Source organism: Pan troglodytes, chromosome 13 (assembly GCF_028858775.2).
Source record: "Pan troglodytes isolate AG18354 chromosome 13, NHGRI_mPanTro3-v2.0_pri, whole genome shotgun sequence".
Classification (NCBI taxonomy): Eukaryota; Metazoa; Chordata; class Mammalia; order Primates; family Hominidae; genus Pan; species Pan troglodytes.
The window spans coordinates 67,761,018-67,786,051 of NC_072411.2; the positions used below are offsets into that span (position 1 = coordinate 67,761,018).

The window sequence follows — 25,034 nt, forward strand, 5'->3', positions numbered from 1 at the left end:
ATGACATTTTATGGAGACAAAAGATAAGTTCACACATAAAATTTCCGGTAATGGTAAATGTAACAAGGAAATAAACACGGTGATTCAGTAGTGATTGGGTTACTTTATAAAAGATGGTCTCTTCTCAGAATGTTTTATTTGAGCTGAGAATAGAAACATATAAAAGATACTGTTACTAGGGGCATCCAGACCAAGAAAATGTTGGCTCTAAAGCAAGAATCAGTTTGATACATGAGACAAATCCAGGAGGCAACTACTCTGTCTGAAGCACACTCAGCACAGAAAAGGTGGTCCTAGATGAGGCAGGAGAAATTGGCAAGGAGTGGGTCATATAGGGCCTTGTAGGCTACAACCAGAAGCAAGAATTTTACTCTAAGAACAATTTGAGAGCCATTGGAAGGTTACAAAGCAGAGGAGCAATGTTGTTTTTTATTTAAAAAGATAGGTTGCTGTGAAAAAATTGGAAGTCATCGAAGAATTAATGGGATTTCTTGTCAAGAGTATCAGATTCTATCTTCATTTTCTTCTGCGGTCTTCCAAAATCCCATTAAAATGACAGTAAAGATATAGGGAAAATAATATATATCCATGGGGAGAAGAGTAGGAGAAGTTTAATGACAACACTGTTTTGAAGCCTGGAAAGCAAATTAATTAGTAGTTAGTCCAAAGCTATCATTGGAGAAAGCAGAGTAGTAATGCATTTCATACTACAGAACCACAGAAAGAATCAAGAACTGGTGGAACCAAACGCTTCCAAAAGTGAGAAAGATACAGTTGGGGAGGAGAAGTAGTTGACACTCCATTTACCAATCAGTTAGACTCCTCGTTCCTCTCCTACACCCAAACAGAAGCTTAGACATTCATTCACTGGAGAGGATAAGATAGAGTGTCTCTAGAACAGGGGCTACCAGCACAGTTAAGAATCTTATACTGAAAATTCATCCCCAGTCCTCTTCTCCCAATGATTCTCAGGTTTACACTTTCCAGGGTGATTGGAAGATTTTTCTCTGGGGATCTAACATGTCATTTTGTTTTCCAGCACAATGGCCGCAGTTGGGTCAGCCTACAGGAAAGACCATAGTCAATAAGCCCTCCTCAGACTCAAGAGCTTTTTAGTAAGTATTCAATCCTCTGTTCAATATGAACAATTAAAAATCACCAGACTTTAGAGGAAAGCATCTGTTATGAAATGCAGAGAGTAAATAGTGGGAAAAAAAGCAGCTTGGAGGAAATAGACTATGCAAGTAGATGAAACCTTTAAAAAAAGAACTACCATTAATATTTTTATTGATAATCTCAGAAAGACAAAAGAAAAAAATCACATTCACAAAATAATAGTGGTATTCAAGAAAAATTCAGAGAACAAGAATGTGCTTTTGGAAATTACAAATGACAGAAAAGAAAAACTCAATAGAAGGCTTAAAGGAGTACATTAAGAATACATCCTGGAGTATGCAAAGATATGGAATATAGATCAGAAAAGCTGCCCTCCTATATAGACTAGAGAATCAATATGATAAGGGTCTGATATAATAAGATTCCCAGAGAGAAACTGAGAATACAAAGGATAAAATTAATAAATATTTGGAAAAGATTTCATAATTTAAATACGTGAGTATTTAAAGAGCACAGTAAAGCATACTGTAATATAAGACTTACAGTGAAATTTAACACATTGTGGCAAATAGGATTTCTATAAGTATTCAGAGTGAAAATAATAAAATCACTAACAAAGAATCAAGAATCAAAAATAGACTGGAGTTATCAATACTGAAATTTAGAAAAACAAACAAACAAAACTTTTAAAATATTGAAAAAAAAAATCCATCCAAGAAATCTATACTCAGCTAACCTTCTAATTGTGAGGGTAGAATACAGGTATTTTGGATATAAGGGTCTCAAAAACTGTATGCATCCTAAACCGTTCCCCAGAATATTACTGTGTAATGTACTCCTCCAAAATGAGGAAGTTAACCAAGAAAGAGGAAGTTATAGTATACACAAAACAGGAGACCTAACATATGAAAGAGAGAGAGGAAACAGGATATCCCCAGAAAGATGGTGAATGTGCCCAGCCTGACAATTGTTTGGATGCAGAAGTAGTGGTAGCAAATATTTTGGGTTATCCAGGGTTTGGGGTTTTCTAGGTAAGCACGGTGGAGAAACAGACACATGAATTGACAGTGAACTCTTTCACTGTCATTGTTACAATGAGGAAATATTAAAACCATTCTGGATAAGAATAAAAGTATAGACTAGAGGAGAATGATAGTGAACAAGTAGCAAAATCAATGGTTTAGAAGTCCTGAAGAGATAGAAAAAGTTTCTAGAGAGCAAGAACTAGCATAAATGAGCTAGGAAAGGAGGTGGTAGTCAGAGACGTTAAGGTGATCAAGATGTTAGAGAAGATATAGTTTCTAGTGATGACCAGGGAATGTGTGGTTGAGGGAAGGAAATGTGGTTGTCAAATACAGAGAGCTCAGAATGCTGGAGTTATCTGCACCAATAATGAAGTCACCTATAGGGTGACACAAGTAGAGGTATAAAGAAAGAAAGGCCAACAGGAACTAAAGTATTCAATTAATGCAGGGAATGAATTAAGATAAATGACCTATAAATTCATGGTTGACAGCAGCACGAAGGGGTAGAGCATAATATATCCACATGACATGGCTTCAAATAAGCTGGGGCATTTTTGAAGAAGGACACACCTATCCCAAATCCTAGCCTTGAAGTACAAGAGGAATGATAGAAAACAAAAACATAAAACAATAACCCTCACTAGAATTGGAAGATTTATCCTTAATTAATGTCCAGTTCAGTTAAGGCAAGACAATATGTAGAATTTTCAGAGACAAAATTGCTGATATAATAGAGTTTTCTAATCAAAGAAGTTTGCAGAGTAGAAGGTTATCAGAAGGTGGGAGATATACAAAGGATGTAGGATCTGCCAGGGAAGAATAATGATGATAATGGTTGACAGAGAGGCATTGACTTCTGGTCGTACTAGAAGTAATAATGGATGTCAAGCATGGTCAAAGTCATCATGGTAGTCTCGAAGAACCCTGGGCATTGGTTCACTGGGTAGCCTTTCTATTCAAAGCACGGTACCCGGGCCAGCCGCTTTGGTATCACCTGAAAAGTTTGTCAGAAATACAAAATTACAAGCTCAACCCCAGGCTTAATCAATCAGAATCTTATTCAATCTGATTGATTCTTAATCAATCAGAATCTTATTCAATCTGATTGATTCTTAATCAATCAGAATCTTATTCAATCTGATTGATTCTTAATCGACCAGAATCTTATTATTGTGTGTACAAAAAGGTTTAAGAAGCATTACTTTAATTATTTACCTCTAAAATATGGGGTGCCTGTTTTCTCCTCTAGCTCCTGTCAGTGGACTCACCAGAAGTTGAATATGTTGACTTCATCATGGGACTATTTCTCTTTAAAACATCATTATGAGACCACATTGGTGACCACATTACTAAACTATAACTTTCTCCGCCTTCAGATGGGAAGTATTTTGTATATTATTAGTGCCTGGTGCCTAATAAAATCCCAAAAACAGACACAAAAAATTTCCTAGGTGTTGTGGAAGCCTAGAGAGAGAGAGGGACTAGGCATGCAGGAGGAATCTCTTTTGCAGTTGGGCTGGTGATGTGGAAAAGGTAGGACTCTAGGACTGGAAAAGGGAAGATTGGGTAGGTTGATAATTTGGAAAAGGTAATTAAAATATAAATTCATAAAAAGATGTCAAATATTTTAATTTAAAATATACACACTACACACACACACACACACACACACAATGCCACATTTGTATGTGTATTAATTCCTTCACAGATATTCTTTTGTAGGGCCAAGGCCTTTTATCTGAGTATGAACTGGTTTCTGAGAGTTCTGCAAACATCTTCCTTGCACAAAGCATACTAAAAATGCATTGTCTAAAGATATTTATTTCTGCTGTCTTTAAAGTGAATTGTGAAGCAATCTGAGTACAGAATCTTCCTAGATTTTTGTTTTCCCTATCTTTTACAATTCTCATCTACACATAACAGCATTTTAAAGATGATTTTTTTCTAGTCCTTCCGATAAAGTCAACCTTGTCCTTTTTGCACTTATATTTTGATGGTATATAAAGTACTTAACTAAATTGTCCAATACTAGTCTCTGGTAATATAGGGGCTTAAAAAATCCATCATCATTGGTTATAGTAACGGGCAATTTTAGTGTGTTGCTTATTTTCTCCTATAGTTAACTCTGTGATCCCCTCTCAGATTTCAGTGAACTTGCCCATCAGGTTAACCCTAGTGGATTTGGCAGTGCAGCTTACCAACCGAGAGTTCTTAGGACTTGGTGCTCTGGAATGAAGGCAGCATGCCAGGTCTTCTGTAGCAACCAGACCATTTGCCATGGCAGCTTCAAATTGAGCAAGAATTCCACAATTTCACACTTGAGTGCAGTTAAGTCTCAGGTGGATGGCAGCCAGGTTCCATAAATAACTCCCTGTTATCATTGTTCCAAAACTCAAGACTTTTAAAAGGCACTACCTACCCTAAAGGTCCAGTCCTTAATGACATGATTTGTATGACACTTGAGCAATAGCCTGAGGCTGCCAAATCAGGTAAGAAGGACTTTCCCATAATAATATCAACCTACTCTAAGTAGATTTCAGTTGGATCATGGTATGTCAACATATGAGTGATACATGCAGGGCACTCACTTTGGTTTTTTTGAAAATATGTTTAAGTTCATTTATGAAATACTTTTGAGAAATAATTTTGTGTTTAGAGATATAATAAGCTCTAAGAGAAATATATGCTCACAGATATTCATGCCTAGTGGCACTTACCTTCTACTTTAAAATTATTTGCCTTTCTTTCTGACCCATGAGACATAGCTCAAAAGTAATAACAAGTCTTACTCTGCCTACCATCACTTCTGATATGGTTTGGCTGTGTTCCCACCCAAATGTCATCTTGAATTGTAGCTCCCGTAAATCTCACGTGTTGTGAGAGGGGCCCAGTAGTAGATAATTGAATAATGGGGGTGGTTTTCCCCACACTGTTCTTGTGGTAGTGAGTAAGTCTCACGAGACCCAACGGTTTTATAAGGGGAAACCACTTTCACTTGGTTCTCATTCTGTCTTGTCTCCCTCCACGTAAGACATGTCTTTCACCTTCCGCCATGATTGTGAAGCCTCCCCAGCCACGCAGACCTGTGAATCCATCGAACCTATTTTTCTTTATAAATTACCCAGTCTCAGTTATGTCTTTAACAGCAGTGTGAAAACGGGCTAATACAACTTCTGATAGAAAATTAGGCATGTAATACACATTAGTTGAAATAATCAACTGGAGAATGTAGGCTTTTTTTTTTTTTTTTTGAAAGAGTCTTGCTTAGTCACACAGACTGAAGTGCAGTGGTGTAATCATAGCTCACTGTAGCCTCGATCTCCCAAGCTCAAGCAATGCTTCTGCCGCACCTTCCTGTATAGCTGGAACTACAGATGGGTGCCACCACACCTAGGTAATTTTATTTTTAATTTCATTTTTTTATTTTTACTTTTTATAGAGATGAGATTTTGCTATGTTGCCCAGGCTGGTCTGGAACTCCTGAGCTCAAATGATCCTCCCACCTTTGCCTACCAAAGTGCTGGGATTAGAGGCTGAGCCACCATGTCCAGCTGAGAATGCAGGCTTTTTAATACAAATTCAAACTTACAAACAAACAATGAGAAGGTAGGGTCAATAACCAATATATGCTCTTTTTTGTACAGCTGAGGATCTGCCAGATTTAAAATATGAAACCAATCATATTTTACTTCTGGAACAAGAATACAGGAGATCTAAATATAAAATGACGAAAAACAAAAAAAAAGTGTTAAATCTCCTAAGCAAGCGTCAATTTTTTTTAAAACATCATTCTATCAGATGCTTAAGGAACGTTATCAGAAATTAATACAAAATTTTCTAAATATTGAACACAGAAATTTTGCTATTCCTCATTTTTTGTGCCATAAGAAATATCTGATGGTTTTACAAACAATAGGCGCTTAGAAATTCAGCATACAAAATTCATTTTCCCCCACCTATTATCAATTACAGATTTTACCCAAAAGAGGAAAAAAACTTAACCAAATGATTACAATAGTGTTGAGGATTTTTTATTGTGTTTTCCACATAGATAAAAAAATAAGGCTTTTTGATGAAAAGAATCCATTACAAAGTCAAAAATCCATTACAATTATAATTGAATCAGTAACAAAATTTAGCTTTAAATGAGTCAAGTATTCTGCATTTGAAATTTAATATCACAAATATTCAAGATTAGTGAATTTTGGTAAGAAAAAAATACTAGAAGAAAGGAAAAGGACACCTTTTCAACAGATAGTAATTTATAAAAATTTTTTAAAAAGTGCTTTGGGAAAACACACAGTATCATTACTTAAGAAAAGTCATTTAAGGAAGACTTAAGTGCTTCAAGTGGAGTGTATTACAGACTAAAAAATGTTTTAAAATTTGCCAAGAAATTTAAGTGTTAAAAATACTCTTCTCCTTATTCAGTTTCATGTTTAAGGAAACATTTGACAGACAAGTAAACCAAAGGCAAAAAAAAGTTCAACTGCATTTTAAAATAATAAATTCTGGATCTGTAAAAGCTCTTGGTTTGTACACAGAGGCCAATGCTGACCTTTATTGATCTATTTCTACGTAGTTAAAAAAATACAGTAACAAATCTTTCTTCCTATCCCCCCAAAAAACTAGGGGAAATATTTTAAATTGTGAGTGTGTGAATGTAGCTATATATATCCCTAAGTGTACAAAACACACAAACATCACTTTACTTGGAAAATTATTTTCATCATACTGTAAACATCTCTTCCCTTACATCTGGACATTTTGAAATAGTCTTTGGTATTACTAGTTATTGTGCTTTGAAACAGAAACTTGCAGAATTTCTGTAGTAGTGCTACATAGATAAAGATATAAATAAGAAAAATGCACTTGGAATAAGTTACATTTAGCTGCTTTTGCATAATTTTCAAAAACTACAGTGTATGCCTAGTCACAGTTTTATGAGAAAGAATATTTCCTTTTTCAACTTAATTTTAAGGAACACTTAATCATTTTGGCTAAATACCCATTTTTGGAGTGGATCTGATGGGTTGCATGACACTAAACTTGGATGCTCTCCATTTGCTGAAAGGCACATTTTAAAGAATGGATTGTATAGAAGTTGATCCTAGAATAAAAGGAAACAACAGACATTAAATTCCAAGACTCATAGTTAAGTGATAAATATGAAAACGATTTTATGGTTTCATTGAAGCAAACCTAATAGCAAATCTTTCTAAGGTGAGCCATGTCTGATAAACTCTTTGGCTTCTAGTGTAAATGCCACCTTTTAAGCTACTACTGTTCAATTAGTAAGATATTACATAATGAAGAGAGGCAGACAGAACAAGGTTTGAATCACATTTTCAAACAAGAAGTATTCCCTTGATATATCCATAAGTGACAAACTCTTAAAAACATCATAAATTATAAAAGCCAGTGTTAAGGTTTTCTAGTACTGCACAAAACAATATTCAGGTAAGAATTGCTATGATACAGTTAAGCCTTAAACGTGTTTAAAAACAGAAGAGACCTGTTATGTATTCTCTCAATTCTAGGTTTGTGAAAAAGTGCTAAAACAGGGTAGAAAAAAATTAATCACTTCAAGTGAGAAGATATAATAATTTTTCTTCTCTCTGCCAGAAAAAAATATGACTGTTGCTAAAAGCATTATAAGAAACCCTAAATAGTAAAAAACAAGCGACTAATATTAATAATTCACAGAAGTGCTCATCTGCATATATCATGGTTCAACCAAGCAACTTAATTTTTTGTTACTAAGAGTACTTAATTCATAGATGTATTCTCTTATCACATGGGTAGAAACACATAATAACAAAGTTAATAAAGGGAGAGAAATTCTGATAGATAATATTAATGTACCATGTTCCACTCATTTTCCCAGATAAGCAAGTAGAGCTAAGAAAAATAGTTAAATAGATGAATTAATTGCACTGAGGTACCTTCTGGATCTCCCATATCTGCTCTCCAGTGACAACTGTCTTGTGACCTTTGTAGGTACATCCCTTCAGCTGAACGAGACCTTGAGCAGCATGAAGACATAATTCCTTCTGGATGTTGTGCCGAATTTCATGTTGAGCAGAGTATTCAAAGTACTATGGAAGGAATAGCACTGTTACTGACAAAAGCAACCCATGTGCTCAGTTGCAAAATAAATAAATCAGCAACTCGTTAAATAATAAAGTCATTTCTATTTCAACAAAATAATACAATAAAAATAGTTATTAGAAACATAAGCTGAGTTTTTGTGATAGACGATACAATAGCCTTCCTTCATCAACAGGTGGTTACTTCATTAACAAGGTACTGTCTTCCTCCCCATACCAGAAGTTGGAAGTTATCAAGGAGAGTGGAGGCTATCCCAGGCATTCCTCAGAAAAGGGAATGAAGAGTTATAACAAGAACATTAATTGCCTCTCTCCCACAAGTGTTCCATTTCTCTTCTTCATCTCAATCAAAGGTGTTTTCACTAAACTAGGGACTTCAGGGTGTTCACCATGCCTCAGTTTTCTCACTAGAAAATGGGTAATTTAATAGTTCCTACCCCACAGGGTTACGAAGATAAGTGGGTTAATATGTATAATACATTTAGAACAATGACTGGCACACGGTGAGTTTTCATACATTTCAGCTATTGTTACTACTGATGCTTCTCTTTCTCCACATATCCAAGTAATTCGTCCCTTAGCTGCACTATTCCTCTCAGATGTTAACATCCCATCCATTCTCACTTCCGTGCACTCATTTCTGTTACTCAGACTCTCAGAATTTTTACTGAAACATCTACAGCTACTTCCAATTTCTGTTCCTATCATCCAGCAATCCAATCTGCTGCCAGATAGTCTTTTATAGCATTAGTTTGATCCCTGACTGCCCTTGCTTCAGTGAATCACTACTGTTGCTAAGATAAAGTCCATACTCCTTAATTGGTACATGAAATCTTTCTTTTTGATCTTGCATCAATCATTGCCCCAGTTATATATTATGCTTCTTTCACACAATTCTACCAATCAGAACATATGTATCTATAACTCTAAGACTTTGCTTTACAGTCTGTCTTCTGCCTGGAATACACTTTTGACCCTTTTCTGCTTGGCGAACTCCTTTTTAATCCTTCAAGAGCCAACTCAAATACTACCTTCCTTCTTTGGCTTTGCCTGAATTTGCCCTGCTGCACAAAATTACAATCTTTTCAAGGTTCCCATAGTACATCAGAGATAACTTTTCTAGCACTCTATTAGAATTGTGTGTGGTGTGTAGACCTGGCTTCCCCATAGACTGAAGTCAGGCAATTTATCGAGTCATAATACCCATCACAAATCCAATATTTCATAATATTGACATTATAAAGATAAAATAAGTTAACATAATTGATTTTCAATAATGAAATAATTCGTAGGAGCACTAATATTTGTTAAGTCCTTATTACATGCTAGGCAGGCACTGTGTTAAACTCTTTATGTGTATTAGAGTAGGCACTCTACAAACGTTCGCTGAATTCACAGAGCCACATATCTTGAGTTTCCCTACTCTTAGTCTCATGCTTAATTTATCTCCGCCCACAAGCAAAACACCAGTCATTTTTATAACTAGTAGTTCTTCAGATGGAAACACTGGAAGAAACTGAGTTTAGATGATGAAAATAGCATTCTAGCTATACTTGGCTAAGAAAGATAAGCCTTAAGAACTCAAAAATGGTAACAAAGGCTGTCGAGTATTTTACCCATTATTAAAAAGTCATTAAAATAAAAATTATAAAAAATGGAAAATATTGAAAGTACTTTGTAACAAAAAAGAGCACATAATTGGATAACTGTGAATGTTGGAGAGACCCATTACTTAGAACGAGTAGAGAAGAGGCAAAGCAGTAAATATAATCAAGTTATAATGACTCAAACTGCATTACACTAGTAATATTGGCCAGCTTAGTCACATAACCAAAATATTTATTTTTACTTGGCATACATGAAGTTTTATGCTATAAAAATATTATCTGATCAAAAGTAGAAGGAAACATGAAAAAATGATCAAGTTATATAATATCTAAAAATTTTAGCACTCGGAACTAAAATTTGCAAAACGGTTTAAGTGCAATGCTTGATTAAAAATAAAATGTCAAGGAAATAAAGCAAAATAAAATCAATAGCTGTGTTAGGGTAACAAAAGCTGAAGTTTCTATTTAGTATATACACCAGATAATATTTATTCTTCTGCTCAAAACTTCAATTGTTTCTGTCAAACTCAGAATTAAGTCCAAGTTTCTTAATGGGGCCAGTTAAGCCCTACGTGATCAGGTCCCTATCAATGCCCCTGACCTCATTTCCTAGTCCTCTTTGCTAGACCAGTACACTGGCTATCTGCTTTCTCCATGTATCTGCCTCTGGGCCTCCACTCTTGGAAATCCTTCCTCCAAGATGAGCATCTTCTCCTGGAACACTCTCTCAAAGTATTCAGGCCTCCCTCTAAGGTCGCTTTTCCAAAAAGGTCTTCCCTCACCTCTTAAAATAACCACCCTACCCCAAAACACACTATTCCCTTACCTGCTATATTTTTCTTCATGCCCAAAACTACATATTTTTTTCTTTGTTCCTGTGGAACATAAGCTCCACAAGATCAGGAGCTTTGTCTTTTTACTATGGTAACAGTCAGTACAAGCTACTTTATAGGTTCTAAACAAACACTTATTGAAAGAATATGTGAATGTTTTCCCATCCCCCAATTTCTAAAAGATAGCTATATTCTATTTAAAATGTAAACATATTTTTGATACAGAGCTATCATAAAGCTGTTATTATCTTTATGCAAATGATAACAGAAAAATGAAAAAAAGCAATGTGTACAATATATCTTCAGCTTTTAAGATAAAATAAATGTAATGCTAGAAAAAGCCTAAGAGAAATTTATAGGGATTTACATTTACTGATAAGATTTTAACAAATGCAGAAATATTTCCCTCTGCTCAAAATCTTAATTTTTACAAGCATAGATCAGTGTTATTTCCAAAGAATGCAATTATTTATGTAACTATTTTTCTTCTAATATATGGAGGGTAAGAAAATCTTAAAAAGATGCATATAGATTTATGCACATACACATATATGTACAGATATATATGTATATAGATATAGGTATAGATGTATGTCTGTCTATATGCATCCATATATATCTCCATCCTATTTCAGAATTACACCTTAACCATCCAGCAATAGATCCAGTTCAGCAGCTCTGGCTTCTGGGCATCTGTATCATCTGCCCTCAGTAGATTGATTGGTTTAGGTTAATAAGGATTAGAACTAGATCAAGCTGAGCCTAATGGGTAGGAAGAAATATAGAAGAGGATGGACCAGGAGATAAACTGGCTCTTTTTTCCTAAAACTGACATCTCAAAGTTTCGTCCCATTAAAATAGGACATCATGGATATTAATTATTGCAAAAATCCTCCACACACATCTTGGACTCTACACCGAAATACCTGCAATGCCCAGAAGAGATACTCCAGGCTCTTCTCTTCATTTCACTTTCCTTCACACTCTTCTTATTCTGTTGCCATTCCCCACAGCCACCTCACTAGCTCCTATCTACTTTTTTTTTTTTTTTTTTAATGTTTTCAAATGTCATCTTTCTCAGGAAAATGTGTGGACACCCAGTCTCATTCAATGCCCTTTTCTATACCCCCAGAACACTCTGAATGCTTTATCCTAAGGAACTGCTAGTTTATAGATTTCCTAAAGGAGTTAGAGTCTAAATAGCTTGAACTCATCAGAGTATCTGGCATGCAGGGCTCACTCAATGAATTTGTTGAATGAACAAATGAGAGAAATAGTCTAATCTTTCCAGGAGTTAAGCTGCAAAAGGTAAGGAAAGGAAGCTTAAAAAAAACAGAAACTTTGTATATAACATGTTCTCTACCCATAGGCAAGTAAATAGTAATATTTGACATTTGAATCTTAATCAGTAAAATAGTCAAAAGGTAGTAAAGCAGGTATGTCACTAATCAAGGAGAATCTTCCTCTTTTGTTGGAGAAGGAGGAACATATTGAAATAATATTGTGGCCCACAAAATTAATTTATAATGCTCTATTTTGTTATTAACACTTGATGTAATTTGTGATTCAATCCAGTTAGTTATATGTGGCCTTTATGTGTAAACTTGCAAAATCACCATGCCAATAGTCATGCAAAAGTTAAAGCATCAAAGAGCTACATAGAAGTTTCTTTTTAAAAAAAATTTCAAATGGCGTTATTCTATTATTTTCTCATTTTCCTTTTTTTTTTTTTTTTTATTTGTTTGTTTTTGAGACAGAGTCTCACTCTGTCACCCAGGCTGGACCGCAATTGTGTGATCTCGGCTCACTGCAACCTCCACCTCCGTGGTTCAAGCAATTCTCCAGCCTCAGCCTCCCAAGTAGCTGGGAACACAGGCATGCACCACCACGCCCGACAAATTTTTGTATTTTTAGTAGAGATGAGGTTTCACCATATTCGCCAGGCTGGCCTCGAACTCCTGGCCTCAAGTGATCCACCCACCTCAGCCTCCCAAAGTGCTGGGATTACAGGCGTGAGCCACTCAGCTCGGCCTCCTTTTTTTTCCTTTTTTTTTTAATGGTTAAGCTACTCAAATTGTTTTCAGAGCCAGAGTAAAAACCAAAAAAAATACTCATCAATATCAATTGCCAAACTCAGTCTGAAAACATTTCACACACAGCTTACCCAAGTATAAAGCTGCTGTGGGACTTCTGAAAAATAGGCGGCATCTCACTTGTGCTTGTAAATGCTTTACAAGTGAAGGATTTTTAATGCAGTGCTCACCTGGTTTCCCCCAAGTCCATGACACGTATACATAATTAATGGTTTGCCTCCTTGATTGTTTTCTCCAACATCCAGACATAGAGGCTGACCAACGCTTTTAATCTAAAGGAAAATTTTCAAGTTATGAAAAGTTTTTTAATCCATGTGATTTATATATTTTTAAAATAATTTAGAAAGTAATGTTAATGATTATAATGTAAAATCTCACAAGCAATAAAGAAAGTATTTCAGCAATTTTCTTAGAACCACATAAAGGTTGGTGGCAAGGAGTATATTAATTAAAAAAGGAACAGGAAAATACGCACATATCCAGATATGACAGGATTAAGGTCTGGCACATACACCTCTGGATAAATGTTGTTCAGATACCATGTAAAATTTTTACACTGAAGGCGGTGTTTTATTTCAAATCTTTTTGAAAGATCACCAAATGCTTTCTGTAGAAACATAAGAAATGAAGGGAATGCTTAATTAAAACAACATTGATAGAGTACTTAAAATACTGCTATTTGTATTTCTATTTAGGTATTTTTAAAAATCCATGCTAAAAATTCAAGAGGCAATTCAACAGCCTTCATCATTCATTCAAGTAAAAACCATGCCTGCCTGTTCATTTCTGGCTTTAAAAGAGAGTCAAGACCACTTCAGTGCTGATTAAAATACTAAAATGATGCTATTTTATTCTTCATTTGTGCCACAAACATTCCCTACAAGACAAAGATTTCTAGTAAAATGCTGTGGGCAAAGGAATGGTGGTAGGAGCATCCAAAATTGGTCCCAACTTTATAACTAAAAATGATCTGCAAAGTGAGGTGTGAGAAATCAGATATAGACAAACAGTGCCAATACACAATGCAACTTCTATCTCTTCTCCATCAAGATCACAGAAAACCACCAGCAAGAAATAACCCATTGGGAGTAATTTTTCTAGTTTCAGGATGTTGCTTGTTCTTAACAATATCCCCAACTGAACCTTTAGTAGAAAAAGGCAATTTTCAAGTTAAATGAATTTTGCTTTCCTTTATTTTAACGTACTAAGAAAATAACTTTTTTAAAAAACCATTATTAAACTTCAAGGTATTTGACCTACCGGCAAAATATTAGAGAAAAAGTACATGTAATATCTAAATGTATGCAAAAGTAAATACTCAATCTTATCAGTTCAACTAAAGAAAATATTTTCTTATGCCAACTTTGATGTCTTGAACCCAGGTGTTTTAGCAAAAAGTATGAGTCTTTAGGACTTCTGGCTAGCTTATTACATTTACCATGTAGATCTATGTGTTCTGTGGTAACAAACAGGTATTTGCTGACTCATGTGCCCCTTTGTGGGGGACAAGCAGAGCATAAGCTTCATTTAGTGCCCACTTGCCTGCTTAGCCAAGTACTATTGTGCCGTACACAATCTGCCCAATTTGTCTTCATGGCCTCGGGTAAAAAGATAGCAATCTAACTCAGTAGTGCTCTGAATTTGCATCCTAACAGGGAGATACTGGAGACCAGAGAAAAAGGGAAAGAGGTAACCAAATCGTTCTTCACCACAACAGCCAAAATATTGATACCGTTGACTCCCAATAAATACTCCACCTTCCCTCACCCTGCAAATTAGCACTATCTATTTCCTACAAAAAGATGAGTACTATACACTGAAGCATGGTCTTAAACTATCTAGTTAATTTACCTTATCTAATATTATTAAGACTATTGGAACTCACTTCTAATATATTAGGTTTCATGATTCTGCAGAGCAGAATCTATTTATGGCAGGTTAATAACAAGAGTACCATATATTTGTTAGCACTTATCACTTTCTTGTTTCACAGCTACTCTGGGAGAGAGACAGCATGTGTATTTCATCTCTTAAAACAGGGAAGGAAAGAAAAGAAACATGTTAAGCTTGCACTCCATGTCCAGCCACCTTGCAGCCACTCTATGAAGTGTCTTCCCTATTTTACATTCTCAAAGGCTTTGCCAAAGTAACATCTCCAGTAAGTAGTGAAACTAGAGCTTGAAAAAAAAAGGCTTGGCACTCCTGGTTTATTCTCATGCCACATTAAGACACTGTCTCTATCTCCAGTGCAAAAAGTCACTTAGAACCTTTATTTAGGTGTTATATCTCCTAAAACCAGTAAAAACAGTTCTACTTAATTTTCTTTGAGTAAAATATTGAACCAGGGCAGCAACAAAAATTAACTATCTTTCATATTAAAAACATCAAGTAGAATTCCTGATTTTTAAAAAGCAGCTTACTTAGTTTTTTTCTTAAAAAAGGAAACTTGGATTCATAAGTCATGTACTTTGAGAGTTAAAATTAAAAACCTACTTTCAAATTTTTTGATGTTTTGTACTTGAGATGAATCGACGCAAAAGGACATGTGAACTTGTTATAGATTTTATTGCAATTTAACTACTTAGCTTTAACTTACTTGTTTAACAATTTTTGCTGCATCTGTATTTCTCCTATAAAATATTTCCTTGTATTCATCCATCCAGACTTCTGCAAGGCGAACTTGGTTTCTAGCAATCACCTGAGTGCCTTTTGGAAAGCTATGAGGGCTTTTGCTGCGAAAAACATGTCCAACAACAGAGCAAGGCATAATCTCCAACTGCCCACCACATTGCCATACCTGATAATTAATGATATTTGTTTAAATTTACAGTATTTTAGAAAAATCAAAGTGTTGCTTTTAAGTTCACCTTTAAGGTATTATGAAAAACAAAATTAGAGAAGAGATTACAATATTACAAATAGTCTCTGTCCCCTGCCATTTCAACTTAAGTTCTTAAATGTAAGGAATTATTTTATTAAATGGCATAGACACTAAAGACAACAGAAGTGCATTTTCAGTAAGTTAACAAAATGGTGATTTCAGATTTTTCATAAAAATGAATTCCAGGCTTTTGTTTTTGCAAATAATTATGTAAGTTCTCCAATATGCACAGAAAACTAAAGGCTCTTATGCATTTGACTTCTGTCTGAACTACTGACATAGTCACTTCACTTAAACTAGAGTTTCTCTTCAAAGCTTGGATATAAGTGGACTCAGACCCTATTTATCTCTTGTATATTCAATTTTGTAACCAAGAAAACAATTCCAGATGGCTATTATTACCAATGATCATTCTACTGAACTTGCAAAGTAGAGGATGATTATTTAAAAATTCATGCCAATTTAGAGATAAAACGTCAAAAAAAAAACCCTTATTTGCATTAATGCTAAATAAAATGGCAAATCATGAAATCAATGCCTTTTCACTTAAATATCTTAATAATTGACTCTGCCATAGTTACCAAGCAAAGAATCAGAAAATAAGTCATATTTAATACTATGTGCTTGTAGTAGAGCAAGTGATTACAAATCTCTTTCTCTCCTTTCTTTCTTGAACAAATGAGAAGACTCAGTGATATGTTCAATTCAACAAACTGTGCTTGTGACCCAACACGTGCTAGGGGTTGGAAATACTGAAACGAATAAACAAGACCCCACCATAAGCAGTTCAAACTTGGCTAAGATCATCACTGCCAGTATGTGATGGAGCCAGAGCCAAAACTTAAATCTTCTAACTCCTAGTTCAGTTCTTTTTCCACTACATTCCAGCCTAAGAGATGAAAAATGAATGATAAAGTTACTGCAGAAAATGAAACTCATGAAATCAAATACATAAGGTACATACGGAGTCTACCCAAAGCCTTTTTTTATATTGACTTATAATATGTATAGAAAAAATCCAGCTCATTCATTCCAAACAGTTAAGTCCAATGTCCTTTAAAATTATTCATAAATGTTTTTCCATTCTAACTCCCCTGATGATCAACTCATTTCCTGAAGCACTAGATTTAATTATATTTATCTTGGCTGGAATTCAGTAGCTACAAGTGCATTAATTGGTGTTCCTGCCTGGACACAGGAGTTTAACTGATTCCTCTTGTTACATTGGCAACAATGAATAAATATATTAAGTTACATATTAAAAGAAAATATTCTTATTCCAAAATTTCCAGCAGTTAAGTTTCAGAAAGCACAAAAAGTAGAGTGCACACATCTGTAATCATATGTACCAGCCGATTAGAACACAATATATTTCATTGTTTAATATATCTGCTATATTTAATTTCCATAAACTTACTCTGAAAGACATTTCTATATTTTCACCTCCCCAGATTTCCATTTCTTCATCATAACTTCCAATATACTCAAAATATTCTTTTGATATGGAAAAAAGTCCTCCTGCAAAAGTGGGTGTTCTGAAAAATAATCCATTGTCAAATTTTGTTATAAAAACTAAACAAGATAAAACAGCATATTTTAAGAACTGAAATTAAAAAATTAAAGCCATATCACATTTTCAAAGCTTTTATTCAGATTAATAAAAACTAGAAATGCTATCTTCAAAGTCAAGATTTTTGGGGTCGGGGGGAGTACTTCGTGTCCTCTCCCATTGGAGTAAACTTAAATGTCTTCTCCTAACCATGTTTTACGATTTTTAAGTAATGATTGATGAGGAAGACATAAGAGCTCACTCACTGCTACCTCTTACTCAGCAACATCATGTATAAGCAAGTACATAAATGAATGACTTTTAGATTCTCTTTATATAGAATATGTGTGTTCTTTATCAATTACCTCAGAGGCAATTGCTATAAAGCAAACAGTGTGTACATATTCAATGTATGGTATAGGGTGTAAATATAAGACTCTGAGAGCAATCATCTTACTTAATTGGGTAGGTTTCATCTTTCCTTCTTTGCTTCTCATGATCAGGAAGCGACTCCCAGCCAAATGAAAGACTCCAGTCAAAATTTCCACGGTTATGGTTACTTCCATAAGGAGAAGGTTTGTTGAATTCAAACGTGTTCAGATCTATGGATGCAATATCTGGACTTACGACAGCCGTGTAGTTCTCAGCTATTCTGGCCAACAGAGGTTCTAGCCAACCATAGAAACACTCACCTGGAGGGAACAGAATTTTAATTAATTCAATAAAAACATTGAAGTTTCTTTCTTTAGTTATTTAGGTGAAGGTTTACAGAGAAATGAGAATAACAGAGTCAATTTGTGTTTTGAACATGTATATAATGGAGATTTCTTTCTTCCTCAGATTTATTGAGATATAACAAATAAAAATTCTATATATTTACAGTGTATATCATAGTGTTTATATATGTATACATTGTAAAATGATTTTTGCAATCAAGCTAATTAACATATCCATCACCTTATCGGCTTATGGAGCGGGTGGTAAGAACATCTGAGATCTACTCTTAGCAATTTTTGAGTAGACAATATATTATTATTAATTACAGTCACCACGTTGTACAATAGATCTCCAGAAGGGGAGATTTTTTAAAGGTTTATTGTGATGAGATGAGGGTAGGATGAAAAAGGTGAAAAAAGTTCAGTACAGTTAGAAAAATTCCCCTACAGATGATGACCTTCTTTCTTCTACAAAAGATGCAAAATAACACCAGCGTATTTAAAGTTTAGATGATGTGTTAAAATGGCCTATGAGTCAAAGGTAGCTTTTTGCTGTTCCACATTACCTGGTCCTAAATGTGTTCTGATTTATTTAAACTCGTATCTCCCTGAATAAGGTACAGTAATTGAAATTTTCATTTATCTGACTGGGTCTTAGGAGAAAATAAGGAGTCAGTATAAATTCCGATTTTAGCAACTGTAGAAGAAGGACCATTCAAAGCTGCCCCAGACCTAATATAAAGGGAGGGCCAAGGAGTTTCATGTCATGATAGGTCTAGGCCCTGGTCACAGGCCAGGTTGTTTTATATAACACACAGCAAGTTCAGCCAATGCATGTGCTGTCCTATTCTGGGCTCCCCACAAAGCAGTATTTGGCAGTCATGGTCCGGGAGGACCGTCAGACATATCCACCCAGTGGGTAGTGGGTAAGAATGTCCAGTATGATCTTATTGTAATTTTGAACAAGGAGAAGAAATACCAGAGGATGGTATTTTCCTTTTTAAAGCACCTCTCTAGCATTACCTTTAGTGTTCTCTTCATTTTCTAAATGTCTGGTATTAAAAGAGAACTGAATGTGATGGCTCTAAGCAACCCAAGCACATCCAAAAGCCCTTCTGTAATAATCGGTGTGTGCTCAAAACTAGTAATTGGGTGAAACATAACCTAAGCACTGGCCAATTCAAAGCTAGACACTCATACAAAGTATAGCCCACTAAACTCAGAGCTCAAGGGACAAAATGACATTTTAGTAATAACTAGCATGCATATGACACATTGACTCTAAAAGTGCTTTCTAAATACTTCACAAACTTTGACTCTGAAAATAATTAAAGTACAAAGAAAAACCAACAGCAGCAAAGTCAAACAAAAATTGACAATATTTATGTAAGGGATACCAAAGAAGATGGGATGTGGCACCCCTAACCTGGCATAAAAAGTATATATATAAACATATTTTGGTTTTGTGGTTTTATTGAAAATTCGCAGACTCCTTTTTATGCCAAGGAGTCTGCAAATTTAAAAACACACACACACACACACAAACTAAAATATTAAAAAAGCAGCAGTACTAGGACGAAGTTTAATGATAGGGTGGATTACATGCACTCATTCATTCATTCATTCATTCATTCATTTTGAAACGGAGTGTCACTCTGCCGCCCAGGCTAGAGTGCAGTGGCACACTCTCAGCTCACTGCAACCTCTGCCTCCCAGGTTCAAGCGATTCCCATTCCTCAGTCTCCCTAGTAGCTGGAATTATAGGCACACGTCACCATGCCTGGCTAATTTTTGTATTTTTAGTAGAGACAGGGTTTCACCTTGTTGGCCAGGCTGATCTTGAACTCCTGACCTCAAATGATTCACCAACGCCGGCCTCCCAAAGTGCTGGGATTACGGGAATGAGCCACCATGCCCGGCTACATTTAAATAGTAAATAAGCTTTCATTCACTTTAAAGTGTGGGAATCAAGAAAACAAACAAACAAAAAAAACACTTTTTTTTTTTAACAGAAAAGAAACATGGAAAAAAAAAAAGAGGCAAGGATAACTGGCTGGAACAGCTAGTAACTGAAGAACATTGAAGTTGAGGAAACTTAAACACAAAAGGAGATAAGAATTCTGCATAAGTGAAAGGAATTTTCTCCACAGAGCTGTTATCTGCTTGGGCTGTCATTGCTATAATCGCCAGTTGAAAACGCTGTTAAAGAAAATGCAATTAGGCATTTAGAAAAGAAAAGACTTCCTTACCTTTTAAATTAGAGGCAGAGGGAGGGAAAATGTTACAACCATATCCATACATATATACTTACAGTGAGCATCTAAAAATGTGAGCGTTTCAGCTGTTGCGACTGTTGCTCCTAGCAACCGAGCAGTGATCAGACCTTTTCTTTCTCTTTGTCTGACTATTTTTACTATAGAAAATTGCTTTACATATTCATCTAGTTTATCATGTAAGTACTCTGTAAGGAAAAAAAATCAGGGTTAATTCTTTCTAAATGCATTTTCATATATAGCTTATGAAAGCTAATGAAACCACAGAGCAATGATCCTTCCAAATTCATAATCTTAACAGTTGCATGTGTCCTTCCAGTAAAATGAAAATTTTATCTTTAACTCCTTACTGGCGAAAAAGGCTAGCTATGCAAATTATCACTACTGTAACACAAAACACTGTAATGCATACTTATTCTGTACACTTCCTATCAATAAATATAATGTGTTTGGAGGGAAGTGAGAAACTTCAAATGGAGTCAACCCTAGCCGTTCAAAAGACTCATTTAGAGGTCTGAGAAGACTGACTACAAGAGTGAAAGATATGGAATTTGGCCAAAAAGATATTCAGTGCTTTGAAATTGGTATTTAAATCTGGAAATCTTAAAGAAAAATGTCAAATATCAAAAGACCTCTGATATTTAAGCAAGGATCAAAATAATTTAACACCAAAATGTTGAGCCACGTCAGAAAGTCCACGGCTATAGCAGTTTGGGACGATTCCTACACAGAGTCAGCAGAAAAATTTGCGAGAGCTTTGGAGTCTCCTGACAGAGTTTTATTTAGTAAAATATGAAACAGGCAAATTTTAGTATTGGGTATATACTTTAAGATATTCAATATACCAAATTGGATAAGGTTTGTAATAAGCAAAATTTGAGATCATAGGTTTTAAAAAAGTTATTAACAAATGTCAATCCAGTGTTTTTTTTTTTTGTCTGGTTTTGTTTTGAGACAAGGTCTTGCTCTGTCGCCCAGGGTGGAGTGCAGTGGAACAACTCACTGCAACCTCCGCCTCTGGGCTGCAAGCAGTTTCCTCAGCTTCCCAAGTAGCTGGGACCGCAGGCATGCTCCAACACGCCCAGCTAAGTTTTCTTTTCTTTTCTTTTCTTTTTTTTTTTTTTTTAGAGACGGGGTTTCATCATGTTGCCCAGGCTGGTCTGGAACTCCTGAACTCAAGCTATTTGCAGGCCTCAGCCTCCCAAAATGCTGGGATTACAGGTTGAGCCACTGAGCCCAGCTGTTCATATTCTGAAACAACTTCTTAAGCCTGTTTTTCACAATTAAATTTTTGATTTCTTATTGAGTACAAAATGCAGTTCTTCAAGCAGCCTTCTTGGGCCCAAAACATAGCCTCAAAAAATTTGGGAATGTTAAGAAAATCAATAAATGTCCTGGGGCAAAAGTTTGCTTCTGCCAGATTTTAGAAGCAAATGCAGATGACTTTGACTTTATCTGTGATAATATAACCTTTTTTTCAATTCTCCAGTGGTTCAGTTAAGAGAGCTGCTTATTTAAAGCTTAAACATTCATAAGAGAGGAAAGTGCAGGAACAACCCTTGTAGAAAAATAAATCTATCTAAACACTGTTGTCTCAGAGTAATAGATTAACTTTTTAACACCTTCTAACTATCTCAAAATAATTCTCAGATTAAGCTTTTAACACCTTCTAACTACCTCAGAAATAATTCTCAGAAAGACAAGCAGAATTGTAACTCATCTTAAATATATAATCATAAACATTTTCTGTTTTAAGAGGCTTGTAAAAATTTCAACATTCTTGGTTAGAATTATTTTAAATGGAGTTACTACAGATTGCTTCAATATACCCTCTCACTGTTGGAATTTGTTAAAAAAAAATTTACTTAACCACAACATATGAACTTCCCATAAATTTATATCTGCACCCTAAATTTAGCTCCCATGCACACCCTTTATTTGGGAGGTTAAGAACAGAAAGCTACATGAAATCAGATGCCCTGATTTCACTTTATGGCACAATTACTTTTAGCTGTGTGACCTTGGGCAAGGAATTTTACCTTTTCTGCGCCTCAGTTTCTTTAAGATGAGGATAATCGGACTCACCATCACAAGACATTGCTGGGAGGATAAAATGAGACATCTGACCTTCAGGAATCTAACTCCAAACTTGGATTTATTAAGGAATAAATTTTGTAATCATTGAAATAATATGTATCTGTTTGACACAATATTTAAAATACTTATGATGTTTGAAAATTTACAAGTTAGAGTATTTGTTAAATTAGCCTTGTGATTCCAATTTAAAATGTGTAATTTAGTATTTGACTTCCAATTTTAAGTGGAAATGTACTAAAGAATTTGGCTAACATTGTAAGTAATATTGGAATATTTAAGAACACCAAAATAAAATAGAACATGGTGACTCTTTAGTGATTTTTAACTATTCATTTATATTATTTATTGATATATTATCTATATTAACTCATTTAGTCTTTAAAACAACTCTAGAAATTATGTACTAGTTCTGTATTTCCTCAATTTTAAGCTACACAATTGGATTCTTCTTATAATCAATTTCTTATAATCAATGGCATGTTAAGTTTAATTAGCTGTGGGTTTTCTCTAGTGATTTATAAATTAACAACACATAATATATTTAATGAAATATGGCATTATTCCCATTTTGCTGATAAGTCACAGCAGAGAGGTTGAGTAACTTGCCCTAGTCATATAGTTGGTTAGGAAAAGAGCTGGGATTCAAATCAAGGCAGCCTGACTCAAAGGCTCAAGTCTGTGCTCTTAACCTCTATGCCTTACAGTAACAGTCTCACATTGAGGACTACATAGTTATGAATAATGGTGTTTCATACATTTCTGCATTTGAAAATATTTGAATATGTCCATCCTTGGATTCTAATTTCATTCACCATACCCACTATCCAAACTATTATATTCAAGCTCTGAGATGGCATACAGAGAGCACCACATAACCAAGTAGACTGTAGATACCACCATACGGATTTGGGAAACAATCTAATTTGCATGTGCTTTCTTACCATCTACACTAGCGTCATCTACCAAAATGATTTCCTTCAGCAGTATTGCAGGTGAAGAATAGAGCACACTGTGGACAGTTCTAAGCAACGTGGACCACGCTTCATTATGAAAAACTATTATGACACTGGTGGTGGGCAGGGGAGGGCAGCGCTTAAATTTTTGTTCAATACATCTAGAAGAAGTCAGAGAAGTAGAAAAACAATTACAAATTTTATTATTTTATTTCACAGCTATACCATTGCTAACATTATCATTATTGAATCTTTATCACTGAAAAAGGATAGTTTTCTTCTATGTAATATAATCTCAATGCTATATAAAATGTAAATAAATCAAAACAATTTTTTTACAAGCAAATCACTCACCCAGAGATGATGTCTACCAACAGAGATGACAACATATCAAGGATTACAACATGTTATTATAGCTTTCTCAACAATATAATTTTAAATGCAAATAACATTTTAAATAATGAAAATAACCTACAATGAGACAGCATGTAAAAATGACAAATCCTTATAATTGCTCAAATAAAAACCAAATTTTTCTTATTTCATGCAGAAATCATTCATTTTTCATATTTGCAACTTTAAAAATTGTACCACTTTATTAATTTTTTTTTTTTTTTTTTTTTTTTTTATGGAGTCTCACTCTGTCGCCCAGGCTGGAGTGCAGTGGCGCAATCTCGGCTCACTGCAAGCTTCACCTCCCAGGTTCACGCATTTCTCCTGCCTCAGCTCCCGAGTAGCTGGGACTACAGGCGCCCACCACCACACCCGGCTAATTTTTGGTATTTTTTGTAGAGACGGGGTTTTACCATGTTAGCCAGGATGGTCTTGATCACCTGACCTTGTGATCCACCCGCCTCGGCCTCCCAAAGTGCTGGGATTACAGACGTGTGCCACTGTGCCCACAATATTAAATCATTTTTATAAAGATTATCTTTAATTAGATATTTACCTAAGTATGTAATATAGGTTTCTTAAGTATTTCCTAGGTTTATTGAATCAATTTACTTAATCTGTACACAGAATCAAAAGGGAAAAAATAGCTTTATTGTAAAACCTATGTTCTTATTTTTATTTAAAATAGAGACAGTCTGTGATGTTGCCCAGGCTGGTCTTGAACTCCTGACCTCAAGCAATCTTCCTGCCTAAGCCTCCCATAGTGGTGGGATTATAGGGGTGAGCCATCATGTCCAGCCTAAACCTATGTTTTTATGATGTTCATCATTCAGCAAATACTTATTAAGTACTGCCATTTGCCATGTGTTAAAGATTTTGCTCCAATAATTTGATCTACTATTAAATAAGACTAGCGTTTAAAAAAACCCTTTAAAAAATACATAGAAATAAAGATCTAAATAAAGACCTAAATCCATGTTAAAAGTCCTGTGCTCATGTCACCATCTAAAACATTGATTGGGCACAGGGAGAGAGACCCTAAGTGCCCTTGACTGATTAGTGGTACTACTATCCATTAGCTAAAAACATTAGTTATAAATTGATCTCAAATTCATTTGTATAGGAATGTCTTTCCTCAATGAAAAATATCTTCATATTAAGCCACTGGGGTGCAGGTGAGTCTGCATAGTCTCCAGCCTTTGAGGCTAGAGATGTAGAGATAACCACAGTGCCAAGCCTGCTGAATGGAGGTGAGGATTAAATGAAAGAACATATAGGAGAGGGCTTCAAGTCACTGGGACATAAAATAAAACTGTGTGAGGTTTATGGGAAAGATAAGCAAATAAAGCAACTATGTCTTTAAGGTCACTTAAAAACCATAAATGGCT

The 25,034-nt window shown here is 35.0% G+C and overlaps 1 protein-coding gene across 5 annotated transcripts in view; it reads right to left on the reverse strand.

Annotated features, from left to right (window-relative positions):
- GALNT3 (polypeptide N-acetylgalactosaminyltransferase 3) overlaps positions 1-25,034 on the reverse strand; it is a 210,528-nt gene that overhangs the window by 157,369 nt on the left and 28,125 nt on the right. For 4 of the 5 annotated variants that reach the window (XR_008546807.2, XR_008546808.2, XR_008546806.2 and 1 more), the window contains exons 3-11: positions 23,242-23,414; positions 20,242-20,391; positions 17,672-17,906; positions 17,083-17,200; positions 15,381-15,581; positions 13,260-13,391; positions 12,955-13,056; positions 8,087-8,239; positions 7,150-7,251 (exon numbers count right to left, since the gene is read on the reverse strand). Coding sequence is in view for 2 of the 5 variants with exons in the window: in XM_063790537.1 (XP_063646607.1) it covers positions 7,150-7,251; positions 8,087-8,239; positions 12,955-13,056; positions 13,260-13,391; positions 15,381-15,581; positions 17,083-17,200; positions 17,672-17,906; positions 20,242-20,391; positions 23,242-23,414 (1,366 nt within the window). In the remaining 3 variants the exon portion in view is untranslated. Of the gene's footprint in view, positions 1-6,153; positions 7,252-8,086; positions 8,240-12,954; positions 13,057-13,259; positions 13,392-15,380; positions 15,582-17,082; positions 17,201-17,671; positions 17,907-20,241; positions 20,392-23,241; positions 23,415-25,034 lie in introns of those variants that run through there. The other variant, XM_515871.8, reaches the window with a different exon arrangement.